This window comes from Notamacropus eugenii, chromosome 2 (genome assembly GCF_028372415.1).
Source record: "Notamacropus eugenii isolate mMacEug1 chromosome 2, mMacEug1.pri_v2, whole genome shotgun sequence".
Taxonomy (NCBI): domain Eukaryota; kingdom Metazoa; phylum Chordata; class Mammalia; order Diprotodontia; family Macropodidae; genus Notamacropus; species Notamacropus eugenii.
In genome coordinates, this window is record NC_092873.1 from 343,600,855 (window position 1) to 343,626,956 (window position 26,102).

Below are 26,102 nucleotides of genomic sequence, written 5' to 3' on the forward strand. Positions count from 1 at the left end.
CTTTTTCTGACCACCATGTGAACACCTGCCTTGAGTCAATTCTCCATAGGGAATTTTTCTTTTAGGCAAACATATGTTTAGCATTCAAACAGTATGGCCAGCCCATTGGATTTTCACTCTCTGCAGTAGAGTTTGAATGCTTGGCAGTTTAGTTGGAGAAAAGACCTCAGTATCTGGTATCTTATCGTGCCGGGTGACCTTCAGAGTCTTCCCAAGACAATTCAAATGGAAGCAATTCAATTTCTTGGCATAGCATGGCATTGGTATACTGTCCATGTTTCACAGGCATACAAAGTTGAGTTCAGCACAACAGCTGTGTAAACCTTCAGTTTGGTAGTCAGTCTAATACCTCTCCCCCACATTTTTCTTCAGAGCCTCCTAAACACTGAACTGGCTCTGGTAATGCACATCCTTGGAAAGTGAACTGTCAAGGTACATGAACTTATCCATAGCATTTAAAATTCTAAAAAGCATGAGAAGTAATGAATCTTTCCTTAATATGATTAACCATATTTATTTAAAACCAAGAACTAGCATGATTTATAATGGATAAACAGAGGCAGTATCTATATCTGTGGTAAAGAAAGGATTTTTTTTGTAATTTCATTACGTTAGGCTATTATTTGGTATCGTTCTAGATATGCCTGCTATGGGAAGACAAGGAAAAAAATTAAGGCATAGGCTGTAGGTGGCACTGAGGAGCTAGACAGGGTTAGTGATCAGTCACCCACTGAAGTCAGCATGCCTCTTGAGCATGCTCATACAACATTTCCCCTCTCCCTTCCTGTGGTCTGATACCCTGTTTTGGAACATGACTTTCGTTTTCCAAGGAAATCATTCCTCATCCCTTTGCAGGATGTGGCTTGCTCTTCAAAGGTCAGTGAGGCAAATGGATGCAGCCAAAACCCTGAAAAGTGAAAGGAAAAATAATTGCACTATACTCCCTTAGTAACTTGCTTTCCTAACCAGCTCATGATTTTATTTCTAGAGCTTTCTGAATTCTGAATTCAGCACTAGGTTTATATCATTTGAAAATAGCCTCTCTCCTTTGCCCAGTAACTAATAATGTCTCTGTAAGAGAGACTATTTTTTTCTTTTTTTCTCTCTACTTTTTATTTAACTTTATTTTCCCCCAATTACATGTAAAAACAAGTTTAACATTCTTTTTTTTCAAATTTTGAGTTCCAAATCCTCTCTCTCCCCTCCCTCTTCCACTGAGAAGGCAAGTAATTCTATATGTTATACATGTGCAGTTATGCAAAACATGTTTCTATGAAAGTCATGCTGTGAAAGAAAACACAGGCAAAAAAAAACCCAAGAAAAATAAAGAAAAAGTATGCTTCAATTTGCATTCAGACTCCATAGTTCTTTTTCTGGAGAGGAACAGCATTTTTCATTGTAAGACCTTCAAAACTGTCTTGGAACGTTGTATTGCCGAAAATAGCGAAGTTAGTCACAGTTGATCATCACATAGTATTGCTGTTACTGTATACAGTGTTTTCTGGTTCTGCTCATTTCGCTTTACATCAGTTCATGTAAGTCTTTCCAGGTTTTTCTGAGAGCATCCTACTCATTACTACTTATAGCACAATAATATTCCATCACAACCATATACAACTTGTTCAGTCATTCCCCAGTGGATGAACATCTCTCGATGTTGAATTCTTTGCCATGTGGGAGAGACTATTACAGCTTGTGTTACACCTATGTCAAAGCTTTCCAAATGTTCTTATTCCCTTGTTACATTATACTAATTGTATTGAGGATTGAACCAAAATGGCATCATGAATCACAGCAGGGTTAAAATAAGGGAAGGGTGACACAGCTAGAGAGAATGGGGTGATTGGATGGCTGAATTGTAGTAGCTTGGTAACCTGTGATAGGCCCTTTCTTTCGGTGGTGTTTGGAAAGTCCTCTCACTGAGACAGAAAGAGGTTAGCCCAGTGGATACTAAAGGAAGTTAACATGAAGGATAAAGATAATATAAGTGGGAATATCTCAAGATTTTAGTTTTTAAAAAACTAGATTGCCAGTTAAGGAAAATAAAAGCAAACTGACCCAGCACACTCAGCAACTAAAGACTGATGTCTCGATTTTTAAGGACCATGTTCTAAAGGCAGAAATGTAACTGAGAGACTTAGGAAGAATTGCAAGTAAAAATGGGTAAAATTGAAGGCCTCTTTGTGGGAAACATGGTCTTTGCTCTAAGTTTTGCAGGAACATGTGTTTATTTCTGCTGAGATAAAGGGAACAGGAATGAGGATGAGAATTGAGAACACTCATTAAAGGTAAGAGAATCCTGGCCTTCTATTACTACCCCCTAGACTCTAAAGCATGATTTACTCAACAGGAAAAAAGGAGGATGGGCAGGCTTTCATCACAATGGAACTTGGGGGTTTCGGGAAGTTTAAGCAGCAACCAGATGACTCATTGGGACAAAGGTTGTTGAGGCCATGAGTCAAAGGCAGCCAAGTCAGAGATCTTCTCTGCATGAGAATTCCATTGACACTTGAGGAGTTTATAGAAGAATGACTTTTGCAAAGCTAATTAAATAAGCTAGAGGCCCTGGATAAGGACCATCCTTTGTCTCTTTTTAAGTAACTAACATGGAGATTTATGTGTACCTGTTTCCATAAGGATGAGTCCCTGTTGTGGCTGGTTCCCCCATTGTAGTCCACAAGAGAGGGGGTAAAATTCCCAACAGAGATGAGTTTGGTAGGCTGGATCTATGCCCCAAGGTCTGCCACTTCCTGTGACCAGCCTGAGTTGGGGACAATTACATCCTGCCTTCCGGGTGGAGTCCCACGTGAGTAGTGGGAGACTTTAGTTATGGGTCTTTTTTGGTATGGAGAGACCAGTTGGTGAAATTTGACAAATACATTTATCAGTGAAAATTAGCCCAGTGCGGATGTTGGAAGGAGGCATGGCACCCACTTCCCTATGAAGGAAGTCAAAGATTAAGCCTATTGTCACCAGCATATCCACCTCCCCTATCATCTTCAGGCAGCTAGCATTTCTGAAGGATGGAATTGGTTTTTGAAATAAGAGCTTCATTATCATGTCCATGATTACAGTAGTTGGGTTTCCCATCTCCTACAAGCTGTGTCCTCTACAAATCAACACCATCCTAGGAAAGGGGAAGGTTCTCCATTGTAGCTATTTCTGTGATCCACAATACAGGAAGACTTACCTGGTAAGGATAAACTGCTTTATTTTTTAAAATTTATTTATTTTTACTTTTTAACATTCAGTTCCATAAGCTTTTGAGTTTTAAATTTTCTCTGTGCCTCCCTCTCCTCCCCACCTCCCAAAGATGGTATGCAATTTGATACAGGCTCTACATATACATTCATATTAAACATATAAACTAACTATGGCTATGTAACTATATATATAAAACTATAGTACAAACATGACTAAACTTAATCATGTTGTAAAGAAGAATTTGAACCAATGGGATGAACCATGAGAAAGAAGAAACAAAACAAAAGAGAGATTTCGATCTGCACTCACTTCTTTCTCTCGATGTGGATGGCATTTTCCATCATGAGTCTTTTGGAGCTGTCTTAGAACCTTGCATTGCGGAGAAGAGCCAAGTCTATCAAAGTCAGTCATCTTACAATGTGGCTGCAATTGTGTACAATGTTCTCCTGGTTCTGTTCACATCACTCAGCATCAGTTCGTATAAGGAACAGACTACTTTAAAATATATTCCTCGTTGTCCTTCTCTGGCCCTTGCTTACATCCTCTAGAGTGACTGGTTCAAGACCCTTGCACCCTCAGTGGTCTCCATACATCCTGAGAAAATAGATCAGATCTTCCTCAAGTGACAGGCCTCCTTTCCTTTGGAATGGTTCAGACAATCCCTTCCTAGAAAGGGCTTGGGGATCATTGAGTGGAGTGGTTGAGAGGTACCTTATTTGGGGGTGGGGGGTGTGGAAAGGAAAAATGTCTCAATAATTATGATGATTCAAAATGATTAATATGGAAATATTTTACATGGTCGCATATGGATAACCTATATCAGATTGCTTACCAAAGGGGGGTGGAGGGGAGGGAGGGAGGGAGAGACAGAATTTGGAACTTAAAAATAAAAAACAAATGTTAAAGATTTTTGTTTACATGTAATTGAGGAAAAAAGAAAGAAAATTAGGAAAACAAAAAAATAAAATTATCACCAGTGAAAAAATTGATATTCTTATTTAAGATCTATAGCCAGACAAATATCACAAATCTATTTTTAAAAAAAAACTTTTGATAGCTATTTCAATATAATTGGTTTCTTCTACGGTAATCCTATATGTTTTATCTTCTGTATTTAAAAACATTTTTCTGAAATACATCTGTGGGCTTCATCAAACGGGGTCCACTACACACAAAAAAGGGAAGGACATCAGTCTTAACTACTTTGTTCCAGATGACCTTGGCCCATGGTGAGGTTGGGTAACAAAGAAGTTACTGTCCCTTGTGCTGTAGACCTGGGGTCCCAACGGCTCCTTCTGTTAACTGCCTTCTTCTTCACATTAGGAAATTTAATGTGAGCTTTCTCATATGGAGGAAAGGCAAGGTCTGGGTTTGGGTCTTTGCTCTCCCCCTATTCAGTTGCCCAGGTACTGAACTCTTTAAAGGGACCGTCATGTCACTTACTCTGACTTTCCTTTTCTTTGACCTGCTCTAAATTACTTCTCCAGTGCTGCTTAGATTAGTCATCAGAGTAGAGTCATGGGAAGAAAAAAAGGGAAGAAAAAAAGGAACAAAATGAGAGCTTTGAAGGGAGATTGCTTTGGGAGATGAGGGCAGATGGTAACTAAGACAGTGAAATGATGAGAATGGGGCAGAGAAAGGAGCAATGGTCATGTGGAGAGAAAGGCAGAAGCTGAACCTAGGGTGACCCCTTCTTTAAAGGGGGGTTTGTTTTGTTGCTCAGTCATGTCTGACCCCATTTGAAGTGTTTTTGGTGAAGATACTGGAGTGGTTTGCCATTTCCATCTCCAGTTAATTTTACACCTGAGGAAGTTGAGGTAAACAAGGTCACGTGACTTGTCCAGAGTCACACAGCTTAGTAAGTGCCTGAAGCCAGATTTGAACTCAATTCTTCCTGGGTCCAACACTCTAGCCATTGTGCCACCTAGCTGTTCCCCTCTAAAGGAGGTAAAAAATTCCTAAACTTGCATAGACTTCTGGGATTTGATGATCAAATTTTCTCTCTTGTAAACACCTGTGGTTGATTCTGTCCTTTGAATTTTCTTCCCTTTGAGGTTTAAGGGCACAGGCTGGCTCCAGGAACTACCCAGGTGTAAAATGACCTTTACTAGCTCAGGACTGGAATCCCAACTCACTAGATCCTAACTCCAGTTTATTGTTAGAGCTTGCTCTCTCTCTCTCTCTCTCTGTCTTTCTCTCTCTGGCTCTGTGTGTGTGTGTTTCTGTCTCTGTCTGTCTCTCTCTTTTCCCTTCCCTTTCTCTATCTGTCTTGTCTCTCTGTCTTTCTCTCTCTGGCTCTCTCTAGCTCTCCCCATCCCCCTCCCTTTCACTCTCTGGATCTAACTGGCATCATGATCACGAGCCATTCATCTGTTTCATAACTACATGTCTTAAAGACAGAATTACTAAGAGTTTAGGCCTTTTAAAAGACTCATCAGACCATAAGCCTAACATTACAATGATGGATGGTTATACTAGTAGACCATTCCTAAATCGCAGTATCCTGTCTGAATTCTGAGGGTGTCTGAGGACCATGGCCAGAGACATCAGTATCCAAGAAGAGCAGGGTTCCATTGCCAGGATGAGAGTAAAGGAGAGCTGATTAGACTGTAGCATCCAGCACCAGCTTTATGAGTTAAACTGGCAGTGTCCTTTGTCCCATTATGTTGGGGGCATGGGAAGGGGGGTGGCAGGGATAGGGTGGAGAGTTTGTGGGAAGGGATAGAATAGGAAGTTGCCTTGAAATCTCCCCTAGGATTCTGAGAGGACCCAGACCTGGTTACCAAGAGCATTTGTTGTTTGATTGAATACAACCATGTTATTGTTTCAGTTGCTTCAAATTCCTGAATCATTTCACTTGTTTTGCTAAAAAGGCACATCTGATTGGGGCTAATAAGCTGAGGATTTGAATAGATGCTACCTGGGAGAGTGCCACAAAGATGGATGTAGCTTTTAGGGGCCAAGGTTGAGAAGGTCCCTAGCCCATGTCATGTCAATCAGTTCATGATCTCATCAGTGTGGGTGGTCCCAGATTATAGCTGTCCTTGCCCTGGCATCCTGTATGATTCTTCTCCATGTCCTCCCTCCACCCAACATATGGGAAGTCATCCACTCTATGTTTATTTGTTTGGTTTTCCTGATTATTTATAAAAAGAGCACAAGGCCTCTGGTTCTTCCTCTAGGTTCTTTTTCAAAGTCTTCAAAGCATCCATGATCTCACACACGTATGTGTGTGTTTGTCCTTCATTGCCAAAGAAGACCACGCCATCAGAGAAATAATGACATGTAAGTACTTCCACTGAAGTAGATTAGGGCCCATCTACATTCACTATTCTTGGTCATGTCTTCCTATTAGTTCTCCACAGAACATCTGCCCAAATGTAGGGATCTTCCTTTAAGTTTCCTGACGTTCTGTGAGTATGTTACTTCCTACCTGACTCACCCCCTGGTTTCTTATTTATAAAAAAATATAACAATAATAACAGCAATAACTCATCTTTACTGAATGCTTTGTGATATACAAACTGCTTTCCTTTAATCATGTGACAGCAAGGTGACATAGTGGATAGAGGGTCAGGCCTAGAGTCAGGAGAACCTGAGTTCAAATCCAGCCTCAGATACTTACTAGCTGTGGGACCCTGCATAAGTCCTTTAACCTCTATCACTCTCAATTTCCCCATCTACAAAATAGGTATAATAATGGTGCCTAACTCCCAGGATTACCATAAGCACCAGTACCTGGCACATAGTAAGCACTAGAGAAATGTTAGTAATTATTGGTATCATGAACCCCCCGTTCCCCAACATTCACACACCCATGCTATCTCCCCCATTTCCTGTAGTTTGAAAAGAGTTCTGTTCTTTTTTTAGGATCATAAAACTTGGGACTGTAAAAGAAAGAAGAGATCTTAGAAACCATCTGGTCCAGCTCCCTCATTCCTCATTGTAGTGAGAAGGGAATTTATGTATTAATTGATATTATGTGTGTAATGAATATACTAATAATTTAGTTCTCAAGAGCTGCCTCTCTGGCTTGGAAGTCAGAGCTTACCATTCAGCTTGAACTGATCAATCCAAACTCTGACAATGCTCACAGTTACTGGACCTTAAGTGAAGTGAATCAAAGATTGTAGAACCTGTTCCTATCACAGGACTCTGGTTCTGTACTCTCGGGGAAGTGGTCATAACCCCCAAAGACTTGATTCTAGAATTGTTGTATTGTGGAACTTAGGAGTTTCTCATAGAAAGCCATTAAATGGTTGTTTATAGGCCACTGTCCCACCTGGTTCCCCACTTGTGATTTAAGTATATGACCTGTGCTGTTACTTCAACTATGAGAATATACCTCACTCTGAAAATGATTAAATAAACTACTTGATTACTGGCACTCTGGTCTCTAGGCCTGCTTTGTGCAGCTCAGAAGCATTCTCAGGTTAGAGACTAGCTCAGTAAAAATCCTGCTAACTGTAGGAAGGAAGGGAGGCAGAAGGGAGGAAACAGCGATTTATTAAGCACTTTCTATATGTCAAGCACTGTGCTATGTGCTACAGGTACAAATACAGGACAACAAAAAGGTGGTCCTTGCCCTCAAGGAACTCACATTCTAATCAGAGAAGACTACAAAAAGAAGCTCAAAAGGGTGAAGTGGGTAGTTGGAGAAGGGGCCTATTTCTGAAGCCCTGAGGAAGTCAGGAGCAGGGCTAGGAGGAGAATGAAAACTGGCTAGCCTTGGCCCCTCCACACAATGAAGGTTTCATGAGGAATTCACCAGTGGAAGAAGAGGTGGGGAGGGGGAGGCTTGTGGAGGGATGTTTCATAGTGTGTAGACTTGGTGGGAAGCCCTGAAAAAGTTCTATCCAGAGGGCATATCCAGAGGAAGCCAGGGACAGGGCTGGGAGGAGAATGAGAGCAGGCCAGCCTCAGCCCTTCCACAAAACAGAAAGTATTTTGTAGGAAGCTGAGAACCGGAAAGTGCAAGTGACTAGCCTCTGATGGCATGAGTGGAAAATAGCAAAACCCCAACTTCCTAGTCCAATGCCCTTTCTGTTTCTGTTTTTTAATTTTTATTCTGAACTTACAAAATATCCAAGCATTTCCACATGCAAAGTAAAACACAAAAAAAAGATTGTATATGAAACCAAAAAGTCTTCATTTCATATCACTTGACTTTCAAAAAATATATAATAAATTCCACACAAAATTTTCCCAACTGTCTTGCTTCTCTATGATCCCTCTAAATTTCATTCTGTTCTCTTCTGTGGATTTAAAAAAATATTTCAATAGCCTTTTTTTTTTACATCACTATTATGGTTTTAGGATGTGTTGTAGTGGCACCATCTCAAAGAATTCAGTCAGACCACCTCTAATCTAGTCTAACAGGCATTTATTGAGGATTGATGCCCCTCAGAAATGCATTAGGTTCCAAGAGGATCCAGCAACATAGTAAGACAGCACAGGCAAATTGTAAGTGTAATGAAGCTGATTACATAACAGAAATTATGAATATTAAAAAAGCAGGAGAGGTTTGTCAAGGGATTAGGTAATGGGGAAGGGGTCCCTGTTATGGTTTGGTGGTCCAACATCCTGGTTTGTGCTGCTTACCGACTGGCTAGCAATTGTGGTCTTGTCTGGTCAAGGTGGATAGTTAGGTAATGTGGTGAAGGATATGATTGTGGTTGAGTACAAGGACACACCTGTTCAAATATGTGAATTGGATCTGGGGGCAGTGGCTAGCTAGGGGTAGTGGCTGTATTGAGTCTGGGGGCCTGAGGTGTGGTTAAAGCCAGACTGTGTGGTTAAATGAGGACATGCCTGCTGTTCAGTGGGTCCCATAAGGAAGTTAGAATGTTGGGGCTGGGGCAGGATTATTAGGATTCCATCATCACTATTACTAACCTCTCCTCCCTCTCTCCCAAAACTAAAAACAGATGTAAGGGAGTATTTCTTGTTCAGTCGTTTTCAGTTGTATCCAACTCTTTGTGACCCCATTAGGGGTTTGCTTGGCAAAGATACTGGAGTGGTTTGCCATTTCCTCCTCTAGTTCATTTTACAGATGAGGAAACTGAGGCAAACAGAATGGTGTGACTTGTCCACAGTCACACAGCTAATAAGTGCCTGAAGCTAGATTTGAACTCAGGAAGATTAGTCTTCCTGACTCCCAGGCCTGGTGCTCTATCTGCCTTGATACCTAGTTGTCCCTAACAGGGTACACCATCAAGAGAAGGGGGAGGAAAACCCTACTAATAAATAGGCATAGTCAAGCAAAACATGCCCACACAATAGCCATGCCCCGAAATATATGCCTCTTTCCATACTCTGCTTCCATCACTTCTTCCTCAGAAGACGTGTGACATGTTTCATCACAGGGTCGCAGAAGACGTGGTTGATCATTCCATCCATCAGAGTTCTTAAGCCTTTCAAATCCATTTTTCTTTACAATGTTGCTCACCTTGGATAAAGAGTTTGGATTCTGCTTACTTTGCTCTGCATCAATTCAAACTATTTTCTCCAAAATCTTTTCTTTGGTAATTTCTTTAGTTTTTTTTTTTTTTTTGGGAGAGTGGTTCTCCCTATCCCACTCAGGCTGGAAGGTCAGTGGCCACTTGCTACTACTGCTCATGTCATGGATCTTTGACCTGGGCCAGTTCACCCCTTCTTAGACATTCTGGAGGCTCCCCAGTGCAAGGAACTCACTATGGTGCTGGTTATAGTTCAGATACCTAATTGTCTTTAGCTAGCCTTACGGCAGCTGACAACTCTTGAGTTCAAGACATACATACGCCTCAGACTCTCAGTAGTAGTCAAGTGATGATTTCTGGGTTTTGTTTTCTTGGAATCTGGCCCTACTCTGGGAACAGGAAGTGAGCTTTGTAACGTTCTTTCTACCAAAGTAATCTTATCTACTCTTACCGTTCTGCTTCCTTTGGTTTCTTTCGGTGGGAGGGATTCCCCCCAAATGCCTACACAATTGGAGGAAATTCTGTCATTGGGTCTTAGAGCATGCTGCGTATCCTGGACTGCAGGGCACACCTCCCGGTCACGCATTCAAACCAGATCTTCTCAAAGTTGTTTCTCTTTCTCTGTCTTGGCTGGCTCTCAGCTACCCCACACTAGTCTGTCGGGGTGGAAATGTCGCATTTCAGTACCTGGGTCCTCATGGCTTTCTTGACCCTGCTCTCCTCTCCAGGTGAGGAAAATGGTGAAAAATTTCTTTTGGCCTTAACTGTAAGTACTTTTTGGAAAAGAGAAAGATGCTGTCAGAAGGAGGGGCTGGCAAGGCTTGGGTAGTTAACACGGCTTAGTTTTTCTGGATGTTAGGGGGAGATACTTGCCTCTCTTTTTCTAGATCGTGGAGCTTTTAATATCCTGGGGATTAATGGACTCCAAAGTAAAAGCTGCCCATCTGAATGGAAATGTATTGAGAAGGCTGGAATGATACTCCTGGGCCAAGTGTGTCCTAGCTCCCAATTCAATTTAGTTCCCTGCTCCTTGCGTTAAGACCCATCCTTGCCTGATCCTTGAGGGCCTGTTCCCCATTTTTTGGTGGGATTAGGGGGATCAGTTTTCAGTGATTCACATTCTGGGTAAGACAGCATGAGATGCATGTAAAATGCTTAGTACAGTGTCTGGCACCCAGTAAGCATTTAATAAATGTTCCGTCCCTTCCTCCATTGCTGTTATGGCAAGTGTGGTCCACACAGGCAGGGCCCAATGAGTAGACAACATAAGGCTCAGAAGTCTGAGAAAGCTCCACGAGATGCTGTAAAGAGACGTAGCCTCATGACTACACTTCAAAAATGGTTCTATGTTGGATCTGGGGTCTCTATCCCAGGCACCCAAAATCTGCCAGATTTCTACCAAAGAGCAACTGATGTCTCTATCCCTGTATTCTCATGATTTTCTCTGTTCTGAACAACTCTCCAGTAACATGAATTAATTTCAAAATAGACGAAAACCTATTGCCTTTTCAGAGGAGAAAGTGGGAAGTACAGTGGGGAGTGGATGAGAGGTTCCTAGTAAGGAAAAATCACTGCTGTTCTCCTAATAGACCTGGGGATGTCAGCAGCTGTGAGGAAATCTTGGTCCTGGGAGGGATTAGGTGGGAAAGCTAAATAACAATTATTTAGGTCTGTTTATTTTTGTAAAGAAAATTTTGTAGTTGTAATTAGATAATTCTTCAGCGTGTCTTGGTATGCAATATATGTGTGTGTGTGTATACATATGTGTATATATATATATATATATATATACATATATTCTATAGCTATTTTGAATGGAATTTCTCCTTTTAGCTCTTCCTACTGGGTTTTGTTGGTAATGTACAGAAAGATAGGCTTTTTAAAAGGTTTTATTTTATATATTGCTACTTTATTGAAGTTACTGTTTCAATTAAATTTTAGTTGAATCCCTAAGGTATTCTAGGATAGTAGCTCATCATTATCAAAACAACAATAATTTAAGGTCCCCTTTTGGTTTCCCTTTGCCTATGCCTATTCCTTCAGGGTTGTTTTTTTTTTTTCTTGTCTTAGTGCCATAGCAGGAATTTCTAGAACTATATCAAATAGTAATAGTGATATGAATATTCTTGATTTATGCTTGATTTTATTAGAAAGGTGTCTAACATATTCCCATTATATGTAAAGCAGTTTTAGATAAATGTTATTGTCATATTAAGGAAAGGTCCATTTATTTTTATTCTTCATATTGTTTTTTAAAGCAGAAATGGATATTGTATTTTGTCAAAACTTCTTTTCTGCACTGTTATATGTGGTTTCTGGTTTATTATCAAGTCTATTATTTATAGTATTCCTAATATTAAACCAGTCTTGTATTTGTGGTATAAATCCAAACTAGTCTTGGTATATAATCTTTTTATTATATTGTTGTAGTCCCTTTGATAATAATTTAATTTTTCACCAATATTCATTAGGAACATTGGTCTGTAGTTCCCATGCCCATTCTGATTTATCTCTACCTGGTTTGGTCATCAAAACTATGCTTGTACTATAAAAAGATGTTGGTAAGATATCTTTTATATTTTTGCAAATGGGTTACATGGTATTGGAAAGAATTATTCTTTGACTGTTTGATAGAATATACTTGTAAATCTATCCAAACCTGAGCTCTTGAGTTTATCTCATTTGATTTTCCTTTCTTTCTTTTCTTTCTTTCTTTCTTTCTTTCTTTCTTTCTTTCTTTCTTTCTTTCTTTCTTTCTTTCTTTCTTTCTTTCTTCCTTCCTTCCTTCCTTTCTTTCTTTCTTTCTTTCTTTCTTTCTTTCTTTCTTTCTTTCTTTCTTTCTTTTCTTTCTTTCTTTCTTTCTTTCTTTCTTTCTTTCTTTCTTTCTTTCTTTCTTTCCTTTCTTTCTTTCTTTCTTTCTTTCTCTCTCTCTCTCTCTTTCTTTCTTTCTTTTTCTTTGGATATTGAACTTAAATTATGTCTTGCACTGTTAGTTTGGGTATTTTGTATTTTTATAAATATATATCCATTTCATTTATCATTTTTGTTGGCACATACTTTGGCAAAAATGTTTTCTCTCCATTTGTTGTGAATTTTCCTCATTCACTTTTTATGTTGGCAAATTAATTTTCTTCTCCCTTTAAAAAATTCGTTTAGCTAAAACCTTTTCCATTTTTTAGGGTTTTCCCCCCCAAGAGCCAGTTCCTAATTTTATCAGTTCTATAGTTCATTATTGATTTTGTTAATGCCTAATTTTCAGTTTCTATTTTCATGACTTTTTAAATTTGTTGCTTTTCTGTCTTTTTTTTTAGCTGCAGATCTCATTCTTTTATCTCTTCTCTCTTTTATTGATGAAAACTTAGTGAAATAACTTTCCTCCTCAGGGCTGCTTTGACTACATTTTCAACAGTTTTAGTATTTTGTTTCATTGTCATTTTCTTTGATGAAATTATTGTTTCTATGGTTTATTTTTTGACCCATCAATTGCTTACAATTAAATAAAATTCCATTTAGGTTTGACTCTTTTCTTCAAGGGCTCTTGGCTAATTATAATTTTATTACATTGTGGTCAATAAAGAATCTATCTAATATTTCTGCTTTTCTGTATTTGTTTATGAAGTTTGTATATTCTGGTACAGTAAATTTTTGTAAAGGTGCCATACACAGTTATGTATATAAATATATATATATAGTATTTATGTCTTTCTTATTCTATTCAAAAGCTGCCAGAAATCAATCATATTTAGTTTTTCAAAAGGCCTTTACCTTTATGGTTCTTTCCCTCTTTCCTGCTTATCAAGTTTTGAAGGGGATATATTAAGGTTCTCAACTATTATAGTCTTGATGTCTATTTCTCTAGTTCAATTAATTTTTCCTTTAAGTACTTAGATGCTATGCAATTTGGTATATTTATTAAATATAGATATATCATTGTCTATGGTGCTTTTAAGTGTAACATAAATTCTTTCCTGTAACCATGTCTGTTTTAACTGTGGCTTTGTCTGAGATCATGAATGCTACCCTTGGTGTTTTTTTAGTTCACCTGAAGCATGATAAATTCCACCATAGCCCATTATTTTAACTCTGTATGATTAGTTTTTAAGTATATTTCTTTTAAACAATATATTGCTGAATTTTGTGTCTCAATCTAGTCTCCAATTCCTTTCGGTTTTATGGGTTTTATGGGTGAAGTTTCTCTTCACCACCTCTCTGTGCCTCACCCTTCCCTTTGAAAGTTCTCAAGGAAATGGTTTAGGTGACATTTGACAGGTTTCCTTCTACTATTCCCCCTCCCCACATGGTTCAGATAACTTCCAAGAAAGTTTGTATAACTAAGAGATGCTTCTCAAATACAAAGATGAGAGTAAGTCTTCATTCCACTGGCACAGAAGGAGGGAGGGGCTGTTCAGCAGAGGTTTCTAAAAAAAACTGTATTTGATTGTGCTTCTAGGGAAAGGGAGGTTTTGTCTGGTGAGCGGGTGAACACTGAGTGACAGCACAATTCAAGTCCCAGGAGAAGTTATGTGTCCTATTAGTGATTATAGTCTGTGTGTGTGTGTGTGTGTGTGTGTGTGTGTGTGTGTGTGTGTGTGTGTGTGTGTGTGTGTGTAGAGAGAGAGAGAGAGAGAGAGAGAGAGAGAGAGAGAGAGAGAGAGAGAGAGAGAGAGAGAGAGAGTCTATCAGGGAAGGCATCATGAAGGAGGAAGAACCAGAACTGGATCTTGCAGGGGAAGGGGGAAGATTTTGATAGAGGGCATTCCAAAAAGGTTTAGCTCTTGATCATAGAAGAGGAGGTTGGGACAGAGAATAGTCTAGTTTGGCTATAGCATTTGGTAGGTACATTCAGGAGAGTAATTGGAGATAAAATAGTGAAGGTAGTTTAGAGCAATATTGTAGAGAAGCTTTGATACCAAACCAGAGGGCTCAGACTTCATTGAATGGGGGACAACATGATTCTAGTTGTGTTTTAAGATTAATCTGGCAGAAATATGGAGCATAGATGTGAAAAGGAAGGTTAGAGCCGAGATCAATTAAGAAGATAAGGAAACAGGGTAATATAGTTAAAGAAAAAAAATTTTTTTAAGTAGGGATCTTAGGAGTCAAGAGGATTTAACTTCAAATCCTGGTTTTGCTACTTACTCCTTATGTGACTTTGGGTAAGACATCACCTTTCTGGGCTTTGGCAGCCTCATCTGTTGATTGGCCAAGAAAGAAAGGTAATGAGGCACTGTGTGATGGGAGTAAAAGGGACTGATTGTGAAGGGCACTGGGCAGAGGCCAATGTGTGATGAAGTGGGGAAAATGCTGGACCCAGAGCCAGGAGAGGTCTAGGTTTAATTTCTGAATTTCACACTATCTGTGAAATCATGTGCAAGTTACTTAATCTCTCTAGTATTAATTTACCTATCTGTAAAATGGCACTAATAATATTTGTAATACCTATCTCACAGGGTTGTTATGAAGATCAAATGAGATAATTCTATCATCATATAGCTTTGCAAACCTTAAGAGTGCTATATGCTAGCTATCTTTAATAATAAATCGCTCTGACCCTAATCTGGAATATCTATGATATATCTCCCTAAGCCATGCCCTCCAATGTCCTCAAATTGGCAGAGTGCAAGGATACATTCAACTTCGTATACACATACACACAAGCACACATGCATGCAGGTATACCCCTGAAATTCAGTATTTGCTGTTGCTTCTTCCAGTAGCAGGAGAGGAACTATTTGAGGTGAAAATGTGGCCAGAGTGGCCTGTGGTTGAGACTGGCAAGGACCTGCAGATCAACTGTAGCACCAACTGTACACACCCTGGTAAAGGAGGCATTGAGACCCGTAACATAAATACGACCTTACAGAAAGAAGGGACTCACTGGAAAGTGTTTCACTTATCAAATTTCTCCCAGAATACCAACATCTTTTGTTACTTCATCTGCTCGAATATTCAAAAGAAGAAGTCTGTCAACGTCATCGTATACCGTGAGTGGACAAGATTTGGCCCCTTCCCCAATCTCAGCCCACCTGCACTAGCTTTCCCCTCCCCATTCCCTGTCCAGGATCCCTCTCTAACCCATTCAAGATGACAAATACAAATTGTACAACAAGTGAATTTTATACGTGGGTAGTTTAATTGTTGGGGATAGGGTGGGAAAGATGATGGGATGGAGAACTTAAACTGAGCCTTTTCAGTTTGTTATATTTCTAAATCTTGTCTAAAGATACGTCCATCCAAATTCATACAATCCACTTGAAACTTCAAGGCCCAAACCACCTCTAAGACAGTGAAACTAAACAATAAACTCTTCACCCTGCACAGTTTCCTCCTTGTTTATACCATAGAATGAACCAATAGTCCAATCCCTTTCATACAAGTAAAGCCAAGAGCTACCTGCTTCATACAGGCAGCACTGATGGGGGCTCCCTCTATTGTCCTTGTGACCCTTGGAGAGAGGCTGTCAGTCCCTTTTTTAGGTTTTCCACTCACAAGGTAATTACTTCTTTTTGTCCCCTAAGGGCCACCAGAGCAGGTGACATTGAGCCTGCAGCCTGCTTGGGTGATTGTGGGTAAGAATTTCACCTTGACATGCCATGTGGCTAATGTGGTCCCGCTGGAGAAGCTCACGCTCACTCTGTTCCAGGGCACCGAAAAGCTATACCACCAGACCTTTGTGACTGTGTCTGCAGCTCTGCAGGATGCCTGGCTTACTCTCAATGTCACAGCTCGAAGGGAAGACAGTAAGAGTAATTTCTCTTGCCGCGCGGAGCTGGACCTCAGGCCACATATCGAGCAGTTGTTCTTTGCCATCTCGGAGCCCAAGATGCTTGAGATATTTGGTGAGTCAGGCAGGATTCCAAGGAGATACTGGTTCTGAATCTATTTTTCCTGTTTCCTCCTTTGGAGCCTTAGGAGAAGCACCTTAAGCCCCCTTCTCTCAGCTTTTGTCAGGAGGCTATTCCTTGCCAGCAAGGGCAGCTAATCTCCTGTGACACTCTCAGCCCTGCTCACAGGGTTCTTTTTTCTCTCAGCACCCTTCCTGCTTCCTCTTCTCCCATACAAGTCCCCATGATCTCTACCTCTTCACCCACCTTATCCTAGAAGCTGGGAGACCAAGGACTGTGAGCAGCTGGAGGTGAGGGCCTTATGTTCCCAATCAGGGAGTTCTGTTCCAACTGTCTTTGGGAAGCCAGAAACCAAGCTGCATCTGAGTAGGTGGGGTAAATGCAGTCTGAGCCAGCTCCATCATCCAGGCTACAGGGTCCTATGGGGACAACCTGACAAGCCTGCCCCTTTGACATGATGCTCAGAGCTAGAATGTAGCATCTGATACCTAACAGGCCTTTGGATACTTGCTGGTACCTAGAACAAAGTGCCAATACTTCTCCAGCTGAGTGAAAGTCAAGCCCCCTATGAGCCAGCCGTTGGTGTCCTGGGAAATCAGCACCCTCGAGGACCCATGGCTCTGCTCAGCCTAGGCTGAACCAGGAGGGGATGGTGCTCTCACACTGCCCCTTTCCCTTTCCAGAACCCTCTGGGAACAACCAGATGCTTGTCATCATCATCATGACGATTCTGCTGCTGCTGGTGTTCGTGATCTCAGTCTGCCTATGTTTTGCTTATGGACAACACTGGCGTCAACACCGAACAGGGGGATACGGGGTACTTGCTGCCTGGAGGAACTACAGGACCAGATGCTCATGATGCAGAGTGACTGCAAGGACCCACGGAGTGGGGGATGCCTTTGCTGTCATGGGTCATCTATAAACTCTATACAGTTTAGTGAGTGTGTGTTCATCCTTCGTTGCTGAAGAAGACCATGCCATGAGAAATAATGACATGACTTGCACTTGACTTTTTTGAGTGAGGGAGGGCTGTACAGATCACCAGCCTCACTTCTCCTCCAGAGACATCTGATTACACTGGAGATGACCCAGGATGAGGCAGTTGGGGTTAAGTGACTTGCCCAAGGTCACACAGCTAGTGAGTGTCAAGTGACTGAGGTGAGATTTGAACTCAGGTCCTCCTGACTCCTGCACTGGTGCTCTATCCACTGCACCACATAGCTGCCAGTTTAGTGAGTGGTGAGAAATGAAAGGATGTGTGTGTGTGTGTGATGGGAATAGTATAACTTTCTTAGAAAGATCTTGGGAAAAATCTGTTGGCTTTCAACCCGAATTCTAGGGCCTTAACAATGGCTTAATTGTTTTCTTTAGAAATCAAAATCTATGCACAGGACATAGAAACACACTTGTTGGATTTAACTCTCCTCTCATTAGATGCCCAAACCAGACCCTCCTACTATTCCCCTCCACCATCTCCATGATTCTCCCCCTCCACAACTCCACCCTCATGGCCACTAGTTACTTCTCCAGGCCACAATGTCCTTGCTGACTCTTTTGGGGCTGAGAGAATAAAGGAAGGCAGAGAGAAGCCACTAAGAGTCTGGCATCAGCAAGAGTCTGGATGAAGATGCCCCTGAAGCAACAGGTGAGCCAGCACAACTGTTATCTATGGATAATCCCCACCTCTCCAACCCTATCCCACTTCCCTTCATCAGGAGTCAGAGAAATGTCTCAGGAAGAAATTTTGCCACAGCAAGTTCTGGCTGCAGCAATTCCCTCTGGAATCTAATCTTACCCTCTGCTTTCCTGAGATGGGCCTTGAAAATTAGGATAAAGGGAAGGGAGGGGAGGGCCAAATTCAAGGATGTCTATTATTCTCAATTTGAAGTCTTCTGGTCTTCTGTGAGCCATGCCACTCTTCTCCAAAGTTGCTCTTGAGATCTGGGTAAGATAAGCATTAACCTGATAACGAGTCTTCACTCTCCTCTCATGTTCCAGTCCCTTCCACAACATTCTCCCAAAGTTGGAGACAATATGAGACAAAGAGACAAAAAGTACTGAATTTATAATCAGAGGACATTGATCTATTTATTGATCTATTTACTGATCTATTTATTCCCTGTGCAACTTTGGACAAGTCAGGTCTCCCTTCTGGACCTCAGTTTCTCCATCTGAAAAGTGCAAGGATTAGACTAGATAATCTCTAAAATCCCTCCCACCTCTAAATACTATAGTGAAAATGGAGAACTGCACAGGGAAGGGCAGTGGTAGAACCAATGAGTCTACTTGGGGTAAGAAATGGAAGCTAACACTGCACAGGAAATATGTAGGATTGAAGATGGTGGAGAGGAGATGGGAGCTGTAACATGGAATCAAGAAAAAACAGAGAGAGAAGAGGTAACCCTGATGTCTGGTCCCTGGCTCTTTATTGCTACCCTCCCTAAAACACTGAACTTAAAAGTCAGGATTACTCATAGCACCAGCCCTCATCCAGTGGAGAATTTCCGTATGGAGGTGAGTGGTGTACTTTGGGAGACACTTTGGGATTGGAAAGTCTAAGGGCTGCAGGGGACATGACAGAGTCAAGCAGGAAGCATGGCTAGGGGAAAAGGAGAAGTGGAGATAAGGCTCTTGGATCCACAAGTTGCCTTGTCCGTAGCTGCCCAAGATCGGAAGTTGTAGAAAATGTGACTATCCTACCGTGTAGCCAAAGAAGCCAGCCCATCAGGGGTAGTGTCACAATTGTCCCTCTGCCGCATCGTAGTAGTCTAAGAAGAAAGTAACCCTCTTGGAATGGGAAAAAGCGAGAGGTCAGAAAAGTCTACAGCTGGATTTTGGGTTGAGAAGGGGACCTGCATGGTCAACCCGACAGGAAGAGTGGAAGGGAACATATGAGTAGAAGGGAATAAAGCTCCCTTTGAACATGCAATCCATCTTACCAAGTCGATGGGCACAACCATATTGAGAAGGGGAAGAATACATTTGGTGGACCACAAATACTTCCCCCAAAACTTAAAGCCAAGTTTTCTTCTACTCATCTTGGTCCCAGTCCTGATTCTTCCCAACCTTGCCACATGGGGAGGCTTGAAAAGTGGGTTGGGGTAGAGCCCTACCTGAGGCAGGTGGCACATCAGCACCCACTGTCCCTGTGGCACTGGGAGGTGGGGGTGGGGGTACTCCTCTCCTGGATTAAGGGAGAGGAAAGACAAAGAATGGTCAGGGAGTAGTGGATATCTCCTATGTTCAAGCTCACAATCTGTTCTTGCCAAGGCCTAGGCCCAACTGACCTTTCCAAACCTCATTCTGTAGCAAAGAACCTTTTCCATCACTTTCCCCTTAACCCCCATCATCCATCCCCCTTCCCCTCAAATTTCAATCATTTATCCTACAACCTGGCAGATGGGATGATCTGTGAGTCTCGAGGGAGATTCCTAATCTCTGAGATCTCTGGGAACCATGACTGACGTGGATCTGGCACTAGACAGGGAAGCAGGGGGACTGGGGCTGGGGCTGAAAAAGGTAGGTAATGGTGGTGAAACACTAGTATCTCCTCCTCTTCCTCTTCTCCTTCATAATCCTGTAGGCTTGGCATGTTGACCTGAGGAGAGAGGGAGGAAGAGATGTTCAATCAGACTTCTACCAAGCAAAGGTCCCTTTCCCCCTTCCTTTTTCTCTCCAATCCCTCTTTTCTTCTCCAAGACCCTAAAGTTCCAATCAGTCCTCTCTATGTCCTACTATGTTAAGACCCTACTTGTACTTCCATCATATTCTCAAGTCAAGTCCTATCTAAACCAATCCAACCTCCCCCAACAACAGAAGGAAATAAGGCACAGTCCTGGTAGGTAGAGAATAACTAGCACTATTTATTCCTTTCCCTATTCTGCCTTCTTCAGGGGAGAATGCTCAAGAAATGGTCTGAATCCCTAGACTGATAGTGTGATTACTCATTCCTATCAGTAAAAATGTTTGGAGTATGTATCTCCAATATGTATATATTTACTTATTTATAAATTATATATGCTACTGTTTTAATGTACATAATAAAACTTACACTGAAAAGGAGGAAATACAGATGAAACAATATTTGACACCATAGTTAATAGGTAACCACTAGAATTTATTGAATAAGGGAGTGACATGATAAAATGTTTATTTTAAGAAAATCACTTTTGAAGCTGTGTGTGGAGGATGGATTGGAGAGAAGAAACTTGAGACAGAGATCTACTAGGAAACTGTTGGAATCACATAGGTGATTCATCACTTGATGAACTAGGATGGTGGTTCTATGAATGGAGAGAAGAGAATGGATTTGAGAGATATTGTGAAGATAAGAATTGCTTGGACATGGAGTGGGGAGAGTGAGGAGTCAAGGATGACATCATGGTTGTGAACCTGAGTGTCTGGAAGAATGAAAGTGTCTTCAAAAGCAATAAGGTTAGTGTGAAAGAAAGTTGAGGTTAAAGAAAATGCAAAGAGATCTTTGACTTGTCATAAAACATCCCTGCTTACTCATTATGGGCAACTCACTCTATCCCATCCACTGACTTGAGGAACAGAGCCCACCCTCCAAGGGAGCTATAGCTTCTGAGGTGATCTGAGCAGGAAGGATGGCTTGCTCCAGGCAGGGAGAGATAAATGCTGCTGTGCTCAGTGGGGTTTGGTTTTTACTGTCTTGAGGATATAATAGCTGGCTTAGAAGAGGTAGGCTACGAATCACTAATGGAGAGACAGAGTGTGAAAGTTTTGGAAGATAAGGGTAAGTGTGGTTATAATGGAGACAAATAGGGTGAAGACTGGTTATTCATATTCCTACCCTTTAATTAGTTGACCACACAGTCCTTGGGGTCCTGTATAATGTCCTTGCAGGATACTATAGTCCCTAGGAAGTTCCAGCACTTGCTTGGGAGACCATTCCCCTAGACACTGCTGAGTGACCAGTGGGAGCATGCCAGTCTAAGTTGGGGGGTGACACTCTGTCTCATCTCTCCACACAATTCTATCCCAAGGATCTCTATCCCAAAAAGCAACAATGTTGCACCATACCCTGCCAAGGTCAACAAACCTGGGAAGTCAGGAGCTTGGAATCAAGGGCACTCATTGTCAGGCGACTCATGAGCAGCTGGTGTATTTGAATGTTCTGCAGCATCATCAGTGACAGTAGGTCTGGTTAAGGAAATTGATTAGAAGGGGATGACCAACAATCCTAACCCCCAGTGAGATCCTGAAAGTCTCTTCCCTGGACAGATTCAAAATTAGTAGCCAGAGACAGGGACAGGGAGCTGATCAGTAGGACAGAAGGAGCTGCTGAAAAATGGGAGAAATGGGGAAAGTCTGGAAATCTCACCTTCCTTCATGTGTCCTGGCTGATGAGAAGGTACCCAATCCCCTGGGAGAGACTGCAGGATAGTTACTGAGGGCTGAAGAGTTGGGACACAAAGTTCAGACCAGGTTAAGCCAAGACAGGGGGATACGAGATCCATGATACCTGTTCCCCTTCAATCACCCGCTTGCTCTTTGTGACAACAAGGGTAAGTACTTAGCCTCCTTGGGGCTGTGTGTGAGATCGATGATCACTCTTCCCATCCCGATCAAAGCCACGTTCTCCACCCTCTCCAACACATCTCTGCCTCGGAGTCTGATACATACTAGCCATGTCAGTCACCCTGGGCAGGTCACTTGAGGCAACCCTCTGAGACTACGGATTTCAGACAGGGTGCCGAACCGCACTGGGAGAAGGAGTTTCCTCACCTGCGGGTCCCTTATACCAGTGAAATCCCGGGTCCAGCCCCCTCCCTCCGTACCCCTAGTTCTCCCCCTCGCCCCCACCTCTCAGTCCCTCAGCTGGCCCTGTGATTCCTGTCTCACCGCTGGGGCCTGGAGCTGAGCGCCCTGAGCGCGGGGGCCGAAGGAGCCCCAGCCATCTCTCCAGGCCATGGCCAGACCTGGACGAGGCCCGCGGTTACCACGACGACGCAGTCTTGTACAACCCGAGAATCTGGGGGACCGAGAGGGCGGGACCTAAGGACGAGGAAGTGCGGCTGAATGGCGCGGACAGCCAATGGGGGGGGGAGGGCGGGACTCCAAGAGAGGAGTGGACCAATGAATGAGGGAAAGGGTGGGGCTTCTAAGGAAAGAGGAGGCGAATCAATAGGGTGGGACGGGGAAGGGGGAAGCCGACCAACGAAGGGGAGGGAAAGGAGAGAGGCGCGATGATGAGGGGGAAAGTGGGGCTCTAGGGGAGGGCTGAAGGGAGCTTAGTAAGACCAATTACCTGGAGGAATGGGAGGTGGGGAAGATGAGGGAGGTAGGCCAATGAGAGGCAAGGGTGACCAATGAAAGAAAAGGATGGGGTCAAGGGGACCAATGAGGGAGCGAGGGCGGGGCGTAGCGAAGAAACGGTGTTTCTTACCTGTTGGTCTGCGGAAGAGCAGGGAATCTCAGTCAATCAGTTAACATTTGTTAAGCACCTTCTGTATGCCAGACACTGTGCAGAGCGCTGGAGATACACAAAGAGGCAGAAGACCTCAGAGAAACTCTGGTATGGACTACTGGACCAATGTCCACTTGTCCCTGAGCCCCCTTTCTGCAAAACAACGGTCCTGCTTTCAAGGCTCCGCCTTCTCGAGCTTCGGCCTTTCCCATGACCCAGTCAGTCTACACTTTTGTCCTCTGTTCCTAGGGAGCTCCCATCCTGGTCCGGGCTAACTCTAGTTTTATGTCAACGGATGAGGGCAAAAATTAAATGCTCAAATAACGTATTCTCTCTAGTTCCTCCTCCTCCGTGGGGCATGAGGTCTGCGGTTCCATCCATCCATTGGTTGGACATCTTCACCCAGATGTCTCACCTGTACCCCAAACTCAGCATGAACTAAAGTCTTCGTTCTTCCCTGGCCCCCACGGATTTAAAGTTTTCTGTTAATTGGCATCACCATCCTCCCAGTCACCCAGTTTTACAGAGGCTGGAAACAACAGTCATCTGTAACGCCTGTCTGATCCTTTCACCCTCGTGCCCCACCCTCCATCCAACATTAATAGTTGGTGGGTCTGTAAGTACTCCCTCCAGGGATAAAGATAGCTTACCCGATATCTTCCAATAAATCTTCTAAACATACTGGGGACTTTTCTCTGAATCTCCTGACCTTCATGGATGCATTGATCATCCGCCCCTCTCACCACATAATTAACCCACTCTTTTTCCTGACATACATCTCCTTAATGGCACTTTTATACCACTTCACTTGTACAATTCTTCCTCAGTAACACATTACAGCTTACACCCAGCATGTACATCTCCATTTTACTGACTCTCAAAACGTTTGTAACTCATTTTGTAGGACTCATTATGTCATTACCATGCCATATTCCATACAGCATCAACTTGGAAGAAGTCTATTATTTAAATATCAACCTTTTTTTTTTTTCAGAGAGAAGCTTGGGGTTAATTGAAAGCACCTTACAATTCCCTAAAGGCAATTCATTTTGCTTGTTGTCCATGCCCATTGTGTGTATCCAATAAAAATCAATCAATTTGCAACAAGCATTTACTAAGTATCTCCTATATGCCAGGCACTGTGGATACATAGAATGAAACAAGCCCTATTTAAAATGAGCTCAAATTGTAATGAAGGAGACAGGAAAGTACATATATATGGAATAAATGTCAAAAAAATAAAAAACAGTTAAATATTTACAAGGTAGCCCAGTAGGGAGGGTACAACTGCTGTTGGAGAGATTAAAAAAGGCCACCTATGGCAGGTGGTGCTTGAGTTTTAAAGAAAGAAAAAAATTCTATGAAGCCAAGAAGGGGAGAGAGTACATTTCTGGAATAGGAGATTGGCCAACGCAAAGACTCAGAGACAAGAGATGAAGTGCTGTGTGTGATGAACACAGGAGGCCAGTTTGACTACATGACAGACTGTGGGAGGAGGAGTAATATATGGTGACTTTCAAAAGGTAAGTTAAGGTCAGGTTGTGAAGAACTTTTAAAGTTACCCCAGGAATTTTGATTTTATTCTAAAGTCAATAAGGAAGTCACTAGAATTTACTGAGCAGAGGAGTGACATGGTAAGTTTTGAGCTTAAGGAAAATAATTTTTGCAGCAATGTAGAGGATGATTTGGAGTGGAGAGATACTTAGGTTGAGAGACCAGTTAGGAAGTGTCTGTTGTAATAATCCAGGCCTAAGAAGGTGTTTGTGTAAGTAGAGAGAAGTCAGATGAAAGACATGTTGTGGAGGTAAATATGGCAAGATAAGGCAACTACTGAGAATGAGGAGGCAAGGATAATGCCTGGGTGATTACAAACCTGGGAAAAAGGATGGTGATGTCTTTCACAGAAATGGGGAAGTTTGGAAGAGGGATGTTTTTGGGAGGGGGAGAGGATGAGTTGTTTTGCATATAGTGGGTTTGAGATCTTTGAGGTATCTGGTTTGAAATGTGCAAAAGGCAATTGGTGATCCAGGAGTAAAGTTTGGAGGAGATACTGGGACTAGATCTAGGAATCAATCTGCAGAGAGATGATAATTGGAAGCTGATGAAGTCATCAAGACAGTATAGAGAGAGAGAAGAGAAGAGGACTTGGGACAGAGCTTTGGGGGAACAACCATAGACAGGGAGATATTGATAATGAGTAGAGTTCATTATATGAACATTATGTTCATTATATGGATTATATGGATATGTGGATTATATGGGTATATGGATAAGTAAGGTCTGCAAAGTAGACCCAAAAGGAGTGATTATCCAGGTAGGAAGAGAATCAGAAGAGAGAGTCACAAACATCTAGAAAGGAAAGAATCTCTAGGAGGCAATAATCAACAGTGTCAAATGCAGCAGATAGATCAAGAGGGATGGGGACTGGTCAAAGACCACAAGATTTGGCAATTAAGAAATCACTGGTAACTTTGGAGTAGTTGAGTGATGATGGCGTCCATCTTGAGAGTCATCTAAGCCATTTCAACTCTAAATCTATGATCCTATGAACTATAGGCTCAAAATCAGAAAGGAAGAAAAGTGAAGTCAGAGTAAGGGTCAGAAAAAGTACTGAGCAGTGTAAGAATTAGGGGTCAATATGAAAGCAAGGAATAGGTTTAGGAGGGATGAAGAGGAATAGGGAGAGATGGAATGAGAGGAAACTATGCTCAGCTAGAGAAATGTCAGAATTTTTGATCAAAGAAGTGGAGTGCTTTTGGGGAATGGTGAGATCCAAGTTATGACTTTCTCTATGTATGGCTGAGGTAGAGTAGGTCAGGATTTGAGAAGAGTGAAGAAATGAGATATTAGAAAGTTTGAGAAAGCATGAATACAGATGGTGAAGTCTCCTAGAAGAATGGGAAGAGTTGGAAAAAGAAGAAAACAGTGAACTTGGAGATAAGCACCTTGAGAAAGTGACAATATCCTGGGAGTATTGTATACCATGGAAAATTTGGGGTGAACTTCAAAGGAGAACAGGTTGCTAAAAGAAGGTGATAAAAGGAGAATATGGAATGAAAGTTAAGGTATTCATTGGTAGGGTATTTACAGTAGAGTATTTACTCTCCAGATCTCAAAACTTTTGTGAGTTAAGAGGATGTCTACCCCAAGCATGTGATGAGAACA

General features: G+C 42.0%; 2 protein-coding genes across 6 annotated transcripts; one reads left to right on the forward strand and one right to left on the reverse strand.

The window, feature by feature from the left end:
* The first annotated feature begins 10,198 nt into the window (after positions 1-10,198).
* ICAM2 (intercellular adhesion molecule 2) lies at positions 10,199-17,497 on the forward strand. 3 transcript variants are annotated; one of them, XM_072645823.1, is made up of 4 exons: positions 10,199-10,390; positions 15,377-15,646; positions 16,181-16,501; positions 17,191-17,497. In XM_072645823.1, exons 1-4 carry the CDS (start codon positions 10,333-10,335, stop codon positions 17,364-17,366), a joined length of 825 nt encoding a protein of 274 aa, XP_072501924.1. In that variant the 5' UTR covers positions 10,199-10,332; the 3' UTR covers positions 17,367-17,497. The 3 variants fall into 3 exon arrangements, with proteins under 3 accessions (XP_072501924.1, XP_072501925.1, XP_072501926.1); XM_072645824.1 differs by having other exon boundaries at positions 10,232-10,390; positions 15,380-15,646; XM_072645825.1 differs by having other exon boundaries at positions 10,279-10,428.
* Positions 17,498-18,569: 1,072 nt separating this feature from the next.
* Positions 18,570-22,537, reverse strand: PRR29 (proline rich 29). Of its 3 annotated transcripts, XM_072645828.1 has the most exons (7): positions 22,373-22,536; positions 21,852-21,924; positions 21,570-21,670; positions 19,900-20,105; positions 19,621-19,691; positions 19,208-19,275; positions 18,570-18,678 (listed from the first exon to the last, which is right to left on the reverse strand). In XM_072645828.1, the coding sequence occupies exons 1-6, from the start codon at positions 22,439-22,441 to the stop codon at positions 19,244-19,246; spliced, it is 552 nt and encodes a 183-aa protein (XP_072501929.1). In that variant the 5' UTR covers positions 22,442-22,536; the 3' UTR covers positions 18,570-18,678; positions 19,208-19,243. The 3 variants fall into 3 exon arrangements, with proteins under 3 accessions (XP_072501929.1, XP_072501928.1, XP_072501927.1); XM_072645827.1 differs by having other exon boundaries at positions 18,570-19,275; XM_072645826.1 differs by lacking the exons at positions 18,570-18,678; positions 19,208-19,275 and having other exon boundaries at positions 19,412-19,691; positions 22,373-22,537.
* Positions 22,538-26,102: the final 3,565 nt, after the last annotated feature.